At 43.0% G+C, this 15542-nt stretch overlaps 1 protein-coding gene across 1 annotated transcript in view; it reads left to right on the top strand.

Moving 5' to 3' along the window:
• The window catches only part of CNNM2 (cyclin and CBS domain divalent metal cation transport mediator 2), a 111387-nt gene that overhangs the window by 89677 nt on the left and 6168 nt on the right, over nt 1-15542 (top strand). The window contains exons 3-6 of the mRNA XM_059477100.1: nt 4187-4324; nt 6438-6607; nt 9466-9559; nt 11946-12011. Coding sequence (XP_059333083.1) covers nt 4187-4324; nt 6438-6607; nt 9466-9559; nt 11946-12011 — 468 coding nt within the window. The remainder of the gene's footprint in view (nt 1-4186; nt 4325-6437; nt 6608-9465; nt 9560-11945; nt 12012-15542) is intronic.

The following is a 15542-nucleotide window of genomic DNA, read 5'->3' as shown; positions in this document are numbered from 1 at the left end:
TGCTTTCAATTTCCCCCTCTGCCTTGTTTGTTAAAAGAAAACACATAGATCACGCTGTGTTGTTCTTCAGGACAAAAAAAAGCTTTGCCCATTAATAGGATGTTAGAGGGCAAGGAAATGAGAATTTAATTTTAATTGTATTACCTGAAGGCTTCCTATATTAACAAAAAAGAGCTGATGAGCATTGAGTTCTCTTGAAACTCTCATTCCTAGGATAATTTTTTGCTATCAAAAATTCCTCGTTCAGAACAGTAAGAAAACTTCCTAGCCTTCCTGGAGGATGCAGAAAATTTTAGAGGGTGATTCCTGCTAAGTATCATGAAGAACTTCTAATTTCTTTATGAAGCACTGGAGATCATTCCACTGTTTAGACTGAAGGATACTATAGCAGTAAGGGAGAGAGCAGAAATCCCAAGAAACGGTGAGGATTTGGACTTGGGCAGCCAACATCCAGTTGGTTTGGTGATGAGAACATGAGTTTACTGAAAGTACTTTATTGTCTATTATATGTTAAGGCAGGTTATTTTTGGTGTTAATATCACAGTGTCACTGTTAGTAACCCCACCTCTGATTCTGTTCATTATTATAGCAGTCTGGCTTGCTCAGCTCACAACAAGTCAGCTTGAAACCCTTGGACTGATTTGCTCTGTACTAGGTGTTTACTTTAAAAAAGAGCTTTTGAAAAATTCTGGCAGCATTGCTACACTTTGTTCTGAAGTTTTAAAATTGTTTTGTTTTGCTTTGATGGAAACTTGAAATTCGATGAAATGGCTGACCTTGTGTTGGAGCTGTGCCTTTCTGTTGTTTCCATGAAAAAAACATTTGAACTGTTTCAAGGTGGAAGCAATAGTATATTTGCAGTTTCTGCTGAAAGCTGCTCTCACTGCTGAACTCCACAACTGAATTTCTGCAGGGGTGCAAATAAATGTGTGGTATGTCTTCATGTGGTTCTGTTGTGCTGCGGCTTGCAGAGATGCTGGGAGCAGGAAAAGTTGTTAAATATGTCTGACCCATCAAGATCTGGGTAGCCTGAGTACTTCTGAGAATGAAACTTTGTACTGGTAGTGCTGAAGGGGTGGAGAGAGGATGTTTCTGTCATGACACATTTCAGCCCATGTTGTGATAAAGAGCTGCCAGTGTGTTTGGCTCTTAGTACTGGAAAGTTGTAGCTTTTTTTCATGGTTGACACACTACAAGAATCTGTCCTGTGCTGTCATGGCTTTAGTCATGGTGGGAGAGCATTTCTCAACTTTCTCAGAGGCCCAAGGGAGAAAGCTGTATGTTCTGTCCTAGACTGCACAGGCTGCTTGTTTATGTTATGCATCAGGCATCAATGTTTAGGATTATTACAAGAGATATCACAACCTAAATTTCATTTTGACTACTCATCCTCTGGAGTTCTCTATCTCAGCCCAGAGTTCATGGTCAGACTTGTTGCCTATGAAGGTGAAGTCTAAATATTTACAGCACCTACTGAAGAAGTTTGCAGGATTTGTTGATTTCTCACCAGAAGCTGTAGTGCGAGTATCCCTTGTGCATCTCATTGTTCATGTTGTAGAACCAAACAGCAGCTCAGCACTCTGTGAGCAGAGATCACTTCAGCATGCCAAGGTAACTTCAGTGCCCGCATCTCCATCCCACTTACCGGAGAAAGGACGGACAGGAAATACCTGGTTCAGCTTCAATTACATTGGTCACAATCCAGTCCTCGCTTCTTGTGTCTTAAAAGAAGCTCAGAAGTTGTTTGGATAGCAAAGAACAATTTAAGACCATCCCTTGCAAAAATAAGCCAAAATAATGCTAGTGCCAATAATGCTTAAGCCATGTGGCTCTGCTATAACCATGTAACGTTTTTCTTGAGGGAAGATTTTTGGATAAGCTGCCAAGGAAAAAAAAATAGGGGGAGTTGAAATTGCCCATTATTTGAGTTAAAGCCTGGGTCTCTTACCTTGATGACCATTATGGACAGAAAGATTTAAGGCATTTTCCCAATGTGTGATGCTGGTGTTGTTTTCAGGTACCAGTAGTGCCATGTAAAGCTTGCAGTGTTACAGCTCTTTAAAAGGAAAAGCACAGAGATGTTTCTCTGTCCTAGGGCAAACACTTGTACTTGTGATTTTTGCCTCCCTGAAGAGAGCAATGATGGAGCTCCTTGTGAGAAAATACCTCAGATACAGTGCTTTAAAAATAACATTCTCTGAGCTTTTCAGAAAAAAACAGTTTCTATTCTTCTTATCTCTTACAAGAGGTAGGACCTAGTGAGAGCTTCTAGGCAACTTTTTTTTGCTATTAATTTTCCATTGCTTTGGTATGCATCCTTCCTTTAACTGCAAGTACAGATAAGGTCTGTCTCAAACTATATTCCTAAGGCAGGGATTGTTTTTAGTCTGTAGCCACTCCCTTCAGTGGTTTCTATTCCTGCTTTTGGAAGAGAAACTGCAGTCCCTGATGTAGTCCAAGTCTTGTGTAAAGTACTACTAGGGTAAGAGGCTTCTGCTTTCAAAGAAGAAGAAGGACATGGGTCGTCATTGTTCTCCATGTGCCTGGGAACAAGTATCTCAAACTTTCTGATTTGCACTTGTCACAGAATACACTTGAGATATCTCAAATAGGCAAATTTCTGTCAGCACAGTATTGCTTTTGAGTCTGTGATAGTCCTGGAGTGGAGTGTAGTCCTGGAGCTTCCTGGGAAGCTGAGGATCTGGATGTACTCATGTCTAAAAGACTGGGTGACCTGGGAAGATCTAGAAGCCTGTAAATTACCAGTATTGTGCATTTCCAAGCCTCAAACTCAACCAGTTTCTGAGCCTTATGTAGTCTGTAGCATTTATTTGGACTTGTAAAAGGCTCCAGATCTCAGGGGCTTCCAATGCATCACTTTAATCATCTTTGCATGTATAACTCAAAATCTGAACAAGCACCTGGGAGTAAGTACAGTTTCACACTGTTAACTTCACCTGCAGCTCTTTGTGTGCCTGCCCAATCCTGTGCCATGAATCAACGTGCCAGAGCTGCCTCCAGTCCCTCAGAAGTCCAGTCATTTTACACCATTTGACTGAGGGGCTGATGGACAAGTAGCTGCAGTGTTCTTAGGATCTTCCCCCTCTAAGGCCCTGGAACCTGAGCTGTGTATCATCTGTGAGGGTCTCACAGGAATTGCCTCAACACTTGGCTTTCCTGCACTCTGTGGAGCTCAGAGCTGTCTGACAGCATTCTGCTGCTTATAGCACTGCCACCCTACAGGCGGTGCCACCAGGGGGGACGAGCACCCTGCCATCTGAGCAGAGACCTCTTCTCCCTGGAACTGATGGATACCATACCCCAATATACCTGTAGCTGTCTACTTACCTGGTTTCCCAAACATTTTGGGATATCAGCTATGGGAGTGGATGGTAATACCTGCATTGTTTGTGTCTCTTTCATGTTGTCTTTCACAAATGGAGATTCCTCACCACAGAGCCTGTTTTAAGACACAGGAGTCCAGGAGCCCCGGTTCACTTGCAGGCAAAACCACATATCTGAATTTCTGAAGCCATTCCGTACTTTATTCTGGCTTCAGTGCCTGTAAAGTGGCCAGAGATTCCCACCTTCAGGCTGTACACCTTGCCAACTTTTGCTGAAGTTTGGACAGGACAAAGGAAACTGCATATACTAGACACTGGGAATACTTCAGCCAAAGGCATGCAGATTTTGCCACAGCTGTGCAGAGTCACTGAAGCCAGTGGTACATCAAAAGAAATAAGTGATTGTCTATTTCCTCTGTGTACGTGCTGGGAATTTTCTAAGGAATGTATATGTAAAAAATAGCTATCCCAGCTATGCTTGTAAAACAACACCTTTTGATGTTCAGTAGTACTGAGCAGGACTTCTCCTCTCCAGAAGTGCAGCATGCAGAGCTGCTCTGCAGTCAGGTGTTTGCAAGCAGAGACTTTCCCCTGACCAGGGTGACAGAGATGTGACAGAGGCTGGGGTGCCTGGCTGTGCAGGACAGGGCCCCAGGGCTGCACAGCTCCTGATGGTCGGTGCTTTGGGCTGTGTGATGGTGAGCTGGGTTTGCAGAGGGCTCTGCCTGCCCCTCGTGCTCCACGTGGCCACCCTGGCTGACCACAGCCGGCGCGGTTCATGTTGGACCCCGTTCTAACAGAAATCACTTCCTTCCTTTCTTCTCCCACCCTCCCTTCCCCAGCTGATAACAAGACGAAAAAGAAAGTAGCTCATCGGGACAGGAAGCAGGACTTCTCTGCCTTCAAGCAGACAGACAGCGAGATGAAGGTTAAAATATCACCGCAGCTCCTCCTGGCAATGCACCGGTTCCTGGCCACAGGCAAGTGCGGGTTATCTCCTTCTGTGATCGTGCCAGAGCCTGAGGCAGTTTGTCAGCAAAGGCCGGTGAGGTGGGTGGGACAGGACAGGCGGGAAGGGAGGCTGGATTGTGGGGTGACAAATAATGCCACTGTTGTGTTTTTCTTTTTAAATTCTCTCCTCTCCTGTGTTCAGTGTCGGCATGAACCCTCTGAGACATATACCAGGGGTGGACCAGTAACTTTAAATTGGTCTGAAAGGTAAGGATGAACGCCAAGTGCCGCACTGCATGTCTAGAGTCCGTCAGATTAACGACTAGCAAGTACACCCCATTAGGAAGAGCTCAGGGAACAAAGCAAAGAGGACTCAATACCACTGGCCAGCTGGCTGTAATTGCACTCTGGCGCCTTCTCCAGAAAGATGCTGGACTTTTTGCAGGAAGGTCTAAACCTGTTCCATGAGACTTTATGACTCCAAGTGAAAAACTCTTCTGACACATTTAATGCAGACTGCACAGGTGGTTGAACTGTACTCTTTAAAATGGATTTCTGTCTGGCTTGTGTGACCTCCGTTGATGACTTCAGAGGTTTCAGAGGACAGTTGTCTCCATCCCAGAACACCTTGATGTTTTAGCCCTTGGGTGGGCAGTCTGGCAGAGAGACCAGGGCCTTGAATGGTTTCTTGCGGCTGGTATTGCCTTTCGTCGTAAACTTGGTCCTTTCACCTCAGACATGAGGCCTTTAAACAGGAGAGCTTGTGGAAAAATGCCTTCCTATTGCTTGTGCTGTCTCTCTTTGACATTTAAAGACGTGCCACACGCAGGCCTTTCAGACGTTCATCTTTGCTGCCATGTTCAACATACATTCATGGGTGGAAAATTATAAAGTTGCTTTGTCTGAAGTTTGCCAGCTCCACTTGGAAGTTAGTACTTCCCCTCCTCTAAGATGCAGTAACTGCCTGCCTAGATGCTCCTAGTCTGTCTTCATGCTTTATTTTGCCTCTGTGACTTGAAAGAAATATGTCCATGATTGGTTATCACATCTCAGCTGAGGGGCAGTAATTCCTTAGACGGCTCGGACTCCTACGGCTCATGTGCGCGTGAGCGTGTCCTTGGTGAAAGGAAGCAGTTCAACAGGAAGATGTGGATTTAACAGCAAGCAAGGCATGGTTCATGTAGTGTACAAGACTCGGTGGAGTTCCATAAGCACCTGCTCAACAGACATAGTCTTACAGTGCTGCTTCTCTACTTGTTTTGTGGATGGAAGGATTGTGTAGCTTAAATACAGGTCTGTCGGTGAAGCTGCTGCTAAAAAAGATGAAAGCTACCGTTCTGGTTTCTCTGTTCTAAATTGAGAATAGTATCTTTAGCAGATGATGGGTTGTCAATGGTCCTGTTCTGAAATGTGCTGGGAAAGGTGTTGGGAAAGTTGATCAATTTGCATGTGTAATTCTCGTCGTCCCTGGCTTACCTCTCCCACACAAGGATGAGCTTTTCTGCTTCAAACAGCTCCCGTTGGAAACACTGAAGATCAAGTGGATAGGGATTGTGTTCTGTGTGTCAGGCATTAATCCCACATGGCTTGAACTGACCTGTACTTTCTCACTTTGAGTAACTCTTCCCATATGAACCATGGCAGCTCCAGTTGTGTCTTATTTGTGTAGAGCATCTCTCTAGAGCAACCTTATAGGCCCCAAGCAGTAATTAATTAATTAATTAATTTCATTTTAATAAAGTGCAATGACTTCAATAAAAATGCAGTGACTTCAATAGCTTTTAGGGAAGGAAAAAACAAATACAGAGGTTCTCTGTGCCCCAACTTTAAAGCTTTGCAATTTATACAATTCCGTGACTCAGAACTCTCAAGAGGGGAAGACCATCTTTTTCTTTTCCCTTTCAGATGAAGACATGATTCTTGGTTGTTTTGAAAAATGCTTCAGTAATGGAAGTTGAGGTGTTACTGTGTCATTCCCCTCCCTTTACAAATCTAACAGTCTCAAAAGACAAGAAACCTGCAGTTCCATAATGGACCTCTCTGCATCTGTGTGTCTTTTATAAGCAAATGCTTATTAACGAGTATTGCTGAGTTCTTGCCAGGCATATGAGGTGTAATGCCAACTTGTATCTTGTGTTATAGAAGTAGAAGCATTTGGTCCATCCCAGATGTCAGAGAAGATCCTTCTCAGGCTGCTAAAACATCCGAATGTGATCCAGGAGCTGAAATACGATGAGAAGAACAAGAAAGCCCCAGAACACTACCTCTACCAGCGAAACAAGCCTGTCGACTACTTTGTTCTCATTTTACAGGTCAGACATGTGGTTGACATATGCAAAACCTTTTATGTCCTTGTGTATCCCCCTCTATGCCTCTTTCAGGTGTTGAAGTTTGTCTTCTTTCAAACATGGGAGGGCAACTATGGCTCCTGGGAGCTGCTCCTGCCTCCTTTGTGACTTTGGCAAGCTTGAGGCGCTCACTCAGCTGCTTTCACCCTCAGTTAAACCAGTTGTGAAGGATAGAAAGCACTTCCCACTTTGTCATCTGCCAAAAGCTACTTGTGCTTTTACTATCCCAAGGATAGACAGTGCAAAGGGTTCCCCATTGGCATTGCTTGGAAAATAGGGGTGCAGAAAATGCCACGACATAGCAACTTTGCCTGCATACTTTATCTGCTGTGCCTTTCCCTTTTGCAAAAGGAGGCTTGGGGGTTTGATGGTTTAGAGAAATGATATTTTTCTGTGCAGTTTTGAAGTCTGTACCTGAGGTGTAGTGAGAAGCACAAGTGTCAGTGGGGGCCTTGTGCCATCTGAACTGACGTCACCTCCTGCTACAGCCCAGCAGAATGCAGACCCTGGGAACCCTTCCATCCATGCCTTTATCCTGCCCTGAGATCCCTGCACTCATGTAGCTCCAGACTGGAGCCCTGGGTGGTGTGGGAGGACTGTTTTCTGTGTGTTCTGTACAGGATTGCTTCCAGTGCTGGCATCTCCCAGGTTTTGTTACTAATCAGGAATGGTTGAATGGCTTAGGTAAAGCTTTACACACAAATTTAGTTTCTATCTACCACCATTTAAACAGGAATACTCCTTTCAGAGAGATTTTGCTGGAAAGGTTCTTCTCTGTCCTGCACAACTGAAAATCAGTTTTGGTTGTAAAAGCCCAGGCATTGTAGCTGAAATTTTAACACAGGGCTTGAAATCCTAACATGGCCTTAAAATAGAAAAGGGGAGTGCACGAGTTTAAACACTCTGTGATAAACAGCTATGAGAGCACTGGGATATTATATTGTGGATGCAACATAATTCTGATATTAAAAAAATTCTTCTTCAAAAGTTTGAGGAGCCACTGGTAGCTCTTTAACTCCCCTTTCTTACATGCTGAATTGTTACAATCTGAAATAGTCTAAAGGCAAGATAATCCCCCTGATGTAATGCTGCAAAGATGTAAATGGAGGACATGGGAATACAAAAGAACAATCAGTTCTTCCTGTGCTATTTTACAATCAATAAATATTTATCAAGCACAACATGCCAGGTCTATAATGCATTTGGAAAAGTGAGTGTTGCAGTAAATACATACTACAAAAATGGCAACAAGGTTAGTTCTGCCAGGATCAAAAGGGGACAAATACTCTGCTTTTGTTATTTAAAATGGACTTGGTACTTATTCTCTCACACTGAGGGACCAAGAATGCCTTCACAGTAAATGCATGCCAGCAAACAATTAAATGTATATTCTTCTTGTGTGTACCCAGTCTTTGCCTGGGTGACAAAACTGTACCTTTTGGAAGGCTTATAATGAAGAAATAAGCTACTTTTGTTTCATAGAGTGAAATTGGTTTTAAAAGGGATTTATATGAAGCTGTTGCTTGTAATAGCAAGAAAGTGGATTTGTGAGGGCACTCTTTTCCTGCTAGGCAGATTTTGTGCTTTTTCTCATCTGGGATAGTTAGATAAAACTATCTGGGATAGTTAGATAAAACTGACTTGGTATTGGGGCTCATGCAGGTTGAGATCATTATCACCTTTCTCTGCCCTTGTCCAGTACTGTGAATTTAAAGGCATGATTATTTATTTTAGGTGGGGCTTAATGAAATAAACACTTAGAAATAAATTCTACTTTTTGGCTTCATTTTCACCCAATTTTGTTCAGATGGTGTTCAGTCTTTGTACACCTGGTATGCACAGTCTGTCTCCCCTTCCCAGCTTAGCCAGAGGAAAAGCATTGTAGATAATTGTTGTTTGCCAGAAATTCCAAATTTTGTGTAGTTCAGCCTGAAAGCTGGATGAGATCTCTTCTGTCTGCAGTGGTGTGCTGTGAGTCTCAGTGCAGTAAGGATGGGTGAACATGAAAAACAGGCCCCAGTGAAAGACAATTATTTTTGGCTACTTGTGTACCAGAGTGACTGGGATGTTTTACAGCTGTTTGATGTGGTGGGTTCTGTTCTGCAGCCCTGTGTAGGACATAATGTTATACATTTGGTTGAGCCACATCAGGAACAGGTGTACTTGCATGGTAGTGTAGTTTTGTACAGCTTGGGAAGCACTGAGGGTCTTTGTAGGCAGCACTCTACAAAAGAGCAGGACCTTAAAGGTGTTGGAATCTGTAAAACTGCTAGAAATCAAGACCAAAGTAGCCCCAAGGCTTTTTCTTCAGCAATAAGGGCTTTATTTCCGTGGGAATCTTATCAGTGTCGGCAGCCAGCCTCCACACACATTATCTCCCATCTCCCTTCCTGTGTTTGTCTTAGAGGGAATTCTGTGGGGATATGAGCTGTGCCCCAAAATGTCTAGGTGCTTCAAGATCCCAGATGATTGTGCTACATTTACGCTTGTTTTGCTACTGGGGGAGTATTTTTTCACTTTGCAGTAAAGGAAAACAGCCTGGTAACTTGGAGCAGAGCAATAGTACCAACCAAAGCTGGGTGGTGATCCTGATCCTGCTCCTCTGCAGTGACTTCTGCTGGCCTCAAGGCATCAAAGACCAGGGTAGCTCAGGGCACAAAGGCCTGTTCCCCTTCAGGGTCTGTCCATTGTTACAAACTGCAGGGACCATGACACTGCTTAGGGGTGTCAGGCAAAACTATCTTTCAGGACTCAGATCTGATCTTGTGCCTTGAGATCCATGGTCCCTTTTAATTGCAGCTCTCTCTCCTTTGCCTTAACAGGGGAAAGTGGAAGTGGAGGCTGGGAAAGAGGGGATGAAGTTTGAAGCTGGTGCTTTTTCCTACTATGGGGTGATGGCCCTCACAGCATCACCAGGTATGTGCTCTTATCTTTGGCTTCTGGAACAGTCCTGCCCTGCTGTGTCTGTGGGACTGATTGGCACCTCCTTGCCGGCACAGCCTGCCTCAGTGTCCCTGGGGGGATTGGCCGGTGGTGACACTGGCACTGACTCCAGGACCCAGCAGCTGGCAGTGGTTTGCCAGCTCCCAGAGGATGTGAGTGTTGACTTTAGCAAGGCATGTGCTGGTACTGGTGGAAAGTTTTGTCGTTTTGCTCGTTGCAGGGTAGCAGGGAGTGAATTAACGGGAATAATTAGTGGCAGAGGGACATCTAGTGGTGTGAGGAGCAACCAGCCGGTTAGCTTGGGGATGGTTCTCTTCACCAGTCTTGTGCCTAAAGCTGTCTGGAGAGAAAGGATGGAGCAGTGCCAGAAAAGCAATTGCTCCTGTCCGCTTGTGTGGAAATGTACCTGAGAAATCAGTGAGGGGGAAGAGGTGGTGTCTGAGGGTGAGTGTGAGCCACCTACCTGCACACAAGTGGTAGCCACATGAACCACCACCTCACTGGCATAGGCTAGGGAATTCTCATATAATCCACAATTATTTCAGCTACATTTCAGCATTTGGTGATGTATTTTATTGCCAGCAGTGTCACCACGTAGGTCTTGCCCTCAGCTGGAAATGTACAGCCCTGCTGAGTGAGCTGGGACTGGAGCTGGTGTTGGCCTTCTGCTGACACTGAGCCACTTGTTCACTCCAGGGAGAGATGTTTCTCGTGCTGAAATTGTCTCCTGTCACAGCAGGGTTTACATTCCACTTGAGGGGCAGCTTGTTTTAATTGTACACTCAGGAGTGCTCCTTTACATGTGTGTACCTGTGTGTGTGTACACTGTCAAATTGTGGTGGAATGGAAATGCTTTTGTGAGTTATGAGTGTAACCTTGTTAGATTCTACAACCAGCAGCAGTTCTCTGGACCTCTGTGAGCTCACTTCTACACACAAAGCTAATTCCTTAATTAGTAACTTATACTTTAATTTAATCAGTAGCTTATACTGTTTGAGATTTGAGAGATTTTAAAGCATGCAGAGCACTGGTTGGATTTTATCTCAGGAGTAACAGCCATGTTTGTGAGGAATTGTGAGACATGTACAACTGCATCATACCCTCAGCTTTTGCAGTATGGGCCAGGCATGGAGCCTGGGTGGTCAGACATGGTCACTTCTACCAGGCTTACACTTGGAAATCACCTGTGGCATCTCTGTTTTGCCAGTGTTGTGCAGTTTGAATGTTTTCATGTGTTGTTGCGTTTTGGGTTTCTTTTTTTTTTTAATGTTCCTAACTGTCCTCACAACCATTCCAGTTGCCCCAAGTCCTATCAGGTCAAATGGTGTCCTCTTGATATGCCCTGAAATCCATCTTTAATTCCACCATGTGGCACTCAGGAATATGTAGTATTTTAAAGTAATCTCAGCCAATCTTGAAATTACCTTCAACTGGTTGGCTTTGTTCTTTTTTTTTTTTCTTCCTTACCTGTAGCAAATCCCTCATTTTGTTGCCTTTGCCTCCAGGTTCAGGGAATTTGTTACATAATGTCTTGTGGCATTCTGAGATTTCTGTTGAGATCAGCTCATAAAAATAAGTTCCTGTTGCTCTGTGTAGACAGGAAGGTTCAGGGAAAGTACAAGTTATTGTGGAATGAAAGATCCTTCTCTTCTGTAGGTCCTAAATTAATTATACGTGCTTGCTCTCCTCACCTGGAAGATGAAGCCATTAACATTGGAGTAAAACACTAAAACCAAACAACAAAAAACCAAAATAACTCCACAAACAAAACTATAGAAAATAAACAAACACAAAACTAAGAAAAGAGTGAGGCTTTTTTTCTTTAACTGCAGCTGGGGAGGGATTTGCAGTAATGGTGAGCAATACAATACCCATCCCAACAGGGATGAACTTGGAGAATCACATTCTTACGTTATATTTTACTGGAAACTTGAAGAACTATGAACTATCTTTTGGTTTTATTTTTGTTATTTGACTCCCATAAGGAAGAGCACCCCTGAATGTTTTCTGGCTTGCTTTAATTCTTGCCTTCCAGGCTGGAGTGGGCACCACTGCTTCTTTTGAACTATTTCAAAACATGAGCGTACCTTGATGGACTGTTTGGTGCTGGATAGTCATTTAAAATAGCAAGTGAAAATTATTCACTTGACTCCAATTCCTTGGCCTTGTTTTTTGGTTTATTTCTAAATTTGATTGCATTTTTTGGTTTTGCTTTTGTTTTAACCCTTTGCTTTTTCACAGTTGATTTGCACTTGTGGTTTTAGTTGGTCAGTTTGTCAGCTGGCTCCTTCCCCTGTCGAGTGTGGATAGCTGCCGCCTTTCTGGCCGTGATCTCATCCTTTTTCTCTCCCTCTTCTAGTTCCCTTGTCCCTGTCTCGTACCTTTGTTGTCAGCAGAACAGAGTTGTTAGCAGCAGGTTCTCCAGGTAAATCTGCATGCTTCTATTTTCACCATTCTTGTGACTGCCCTGATGCCATAAAAAGTCAGCTGCAGTCTGTATTTGTCTGACCCCTTTGCTCATTAGGGAGAAGTCCAGCACAGAGTTGTGCATCACAGGTAGGTATCCTGAACTTTTGTTTATGGGAACTGGTCAGTCATCAAAATGGGAAGAACTAAAAACACTTTTAAGAAAATATGCTTGGTAATGTGTGCTTGTTCTTTTTTCTCATATGGACGCTGGTGGAAAATTAGGAGGGGAGATTTTTTTAGAAGAATGTATTCTTCCCCAAGCTGAGGCATAAAAAATTCTAAAGAAAATGCATTTGACAGAGGAGAATGTATGCTGCTAAACTGCCATAAAAGGAAAAATTATTTAATGAAAGTATTTTATATTGTCATATGGGTAAATTCTATGGTTTGTATGCAGTCTGGCCATTTCAATTCCTGGAAAACTTTGAGCTTTCTCTCAGGGAGGTTAATGCCAGGGACCAGCACAGTGATCTGCTGAGTGGATGGATTTGCAGTGGAATGCACAAGAAGGTTGTGGGAGGACTTTCTGTTTCCTGTTGTGATTTCCTTGCTGTGTCACCAAGCTGACTGGCACAGAAATTCCTTTGGAGAGCAGAGACCAGCAAGGGAACAAACTGGGCCAAAAGAGCTCTGGGATGTGGTTGAGAGATTGTAAATTGGGAAACATCAAGAACTGAGCTTAGCAGACACTGCATGTATGAAATGGTTGGGAAAATGGAAACCCATCAAGAAAATCTGTAGGAAAGCAGAATCCTAAAGTATTTTGGGCCACAGTGAGCATATGTCTTCCTTTTGAAGGTTTTTCCTTTTTTTTTTGACTCTTTCCCCAGAACTAAAAGCAAACAAGATTATGATATGCACATTTAAGTGAAGCATCTCTCAAACATTAATACATATCATGCATTTTATACACTTTCACCATCTGCTTCCTGCATTTCACCCTCTTTCTTTAACTTTAGAAAATGTATTTCATTGTTAGTCCCTAAATTATCTTCATGCACATTCTGAACAAACTACAGGTTGTTGCCTTGGAGGGGATTTTTTTCATGCCCTGTTACTTTCCTGCTGCAAAACACCAAAGAAGGGGGAGAAATTTAATCTTTCTTTGATGGAAGTACCTGATGTCTCTCCTTTAAGCTTGGCAACTTTGATTATCTTTCTTTGCTTGGTTCTTTTGTTTTGCCAGGTCTTCTTTTTTTACTTTTATTTTTCCTTTTCCATTCTGCAAATATATATACTTTGCACACGTTGTTTCCAGTATAAGTGCCAAGCATACTTTCATAGCTTTTCCCTCAGTTAAATAAAAAAAAATTACAAAAAATAAACAAGGGAAAATAATAGTGGGAAGCATCTCCTTTGTAAGGAACTGATAGTGTAAGCGTGGTCAATGTGGTACCAGTTTTGATGAAACTCAGACCTTTTGTTAGGTGCTTATGAAAATAACCCTGTTGTTTAAACACAGATTCACAATACACTTGTACTGATGTCCATCTTGCGGCTTGTGCTCTTTTTCTTCTGTATAGAAAGGTGAGGAGTATGGGAAAGCCTGGGTAGAGAAGCTCTAACATGGATCTGCCTGGTGTTTGTCATCTGTTCTTTCTGTACCCTTTCCTCTTCATCATCTCTCCCCCTGAACTGAATGCAATCCAGAAATCATTTTGTTTTCCTCACATTTTTTGAAATCATACCTTTTTGTTGTGTCCTTTTGTCTCACCTCTCCCTTTTTTTTTTCTTATAATGCTTTGCCCTGTTGCTCTATATGCTTTGTTTTTTATTAGTAATGTACTATAATATCCCTGGTGGAAAGAAAAGGCAGATGCAAGTCACACTAGTGTCAAGTTGTTCCAGATGGAAGCCTTTATCCCAAGCAGCAGTGAGGCTGTTCTTGTCACACACAGCCATATTTTGTGTATACAGTGGGAAGGAGAGCAAATTCATCCAGCCTTCACAGTTCCTTGTTCTGCAGTGGGAATTTCAGCATCAAGCCCTGTGTGCAGGTAGAGTTTTGGCTCCTGGCAGCAGTGGCTGCAGCCTGTTGTGGCTTTCAAGTTGGCAAGCTGGCACAAAGGAAAACCTTGCAAGGCTCTGAGTGCTTCCCCCTAAGCCTGCAGTTGGTGTTGCCATAGGGACCTGTACTAATTCCATGGTGCAGAAATGGTGGGGAAATTATCAAGCTGTCAGAACCTGTATTTTTTTTTGTTCCCCTTTTTAAAATGGCCAAGAAATACAGCATCAGAAGGATTTTAAGTGGGAATAAGAATCAGGGCAATTCTGCATTCTCAAGTGTTAGGTATAGGAAGGACTGGATTCAGGGACGTTGAACAGGCTGTGTCATTTAGACAAGGAGATATTATATTTCTAGTGATTAGGTAGCAGAGGTAGGGTTAAATTTAAGGGAGGTTTTTAGGTTTCTTTAAGAAATAAAATTATATGTAGATAAGTCTTCAAAAAGGAATTTGAAAAGCTTGTTAAGGGTATTTTGTTGATATGCTCAAAGAGACTTTGTATCTTAAGATTATATGAAAATGATCTTTCAGTTTGAGAACGGGGATCATGTGGTGAGTAGCATAGTTTACATCAAGTTTGAGTTCGGGCTGGCTGAAAGAGTTTTAAGTGCATTAAATTAAAAAATTCAAAATAAAAAAATTCACGAATTCACAAATTCTCTGATCCCAAAGATAGTTCTTTGATCAGTATGTACTCTGTGTGTGCCCAGGGAGCAGCCCTTCTGCAGGAGGCAGTCTCTTTTAGGATGTATTTCTGTCCTTCTATCTCCTGGGTCACTGTGTGGGTGGAAGCCATGGATGCAGAATGTCTGTGGTGTCCCAAAAGCACGTTTGCTTTGGATAGACTGTGTCCAGTCACACTCACAGGGGACAGCTGCGAGGTCTTCAAGTGAAACCCTGCGGGATTTAAAGGCCAGTGGTGGAAAATGATGTCTGTAGTGTTCTCCTTTCCTGGACACAGATTCTTCTTCTCTGTAGTGTGGACTATTTTGTCTGTGTCACTGGCTGGCTTGGAGTTTGCTTTCCTTCATTGAGGTTTTGCCACTTCAAGCACTGAGAGGAAATGTTGAAGTAATTGTCATGTGCACTGCACTCTGGTCCACTGAGGACTCTGTTACTCCTACTGAAAATGTCTGCTCTAGCTGAGGGAACACGCCATATGTAGGTATCAGGTGAAATAAAAGGGGATAAGGATCAGATGGGACTGACTGTGGTTGAAAGTAACAATGATTAAGAAAAAATATATATTAAGCATGGTCTGACTATCAAGAGCTCCTGTAAGGGAACCTTGGGAAGTTACCTTTCTGTGGTAGTTTCTGCTCATCAGCTGAGGCACTCTGTTCTCAGGGCATGTCTGTTGCAGCATAAACAAGTACAGGTTTGTTTAGGGAATACTCAGTGATGCTGACTACCAGCTCTGAACTGAAAATGTACCATTTTTCAGGATAATTTGGTTGTTTAGCCACATATCTACTTATGAA

This window comes from Ammospiza nelsoni, chromosome 8 (assembly GCF_027579445.1).
Source record: "Ammospiza nelsoni isolate bAmmNel1 chromosome 8, bAmmNel1.pri, whole genome shotgun sequence".
In the NCBI taxonomy this organism is placed as follows: Eukaryota; Metazoa; Chordata; class Aves; order Passeriformes; family Passerellidae; genus Ammospiza; species Ammospiza nelsoni.
This window is presented reverse-complemented; position numbering and strand designations above follow the sequence as displayed.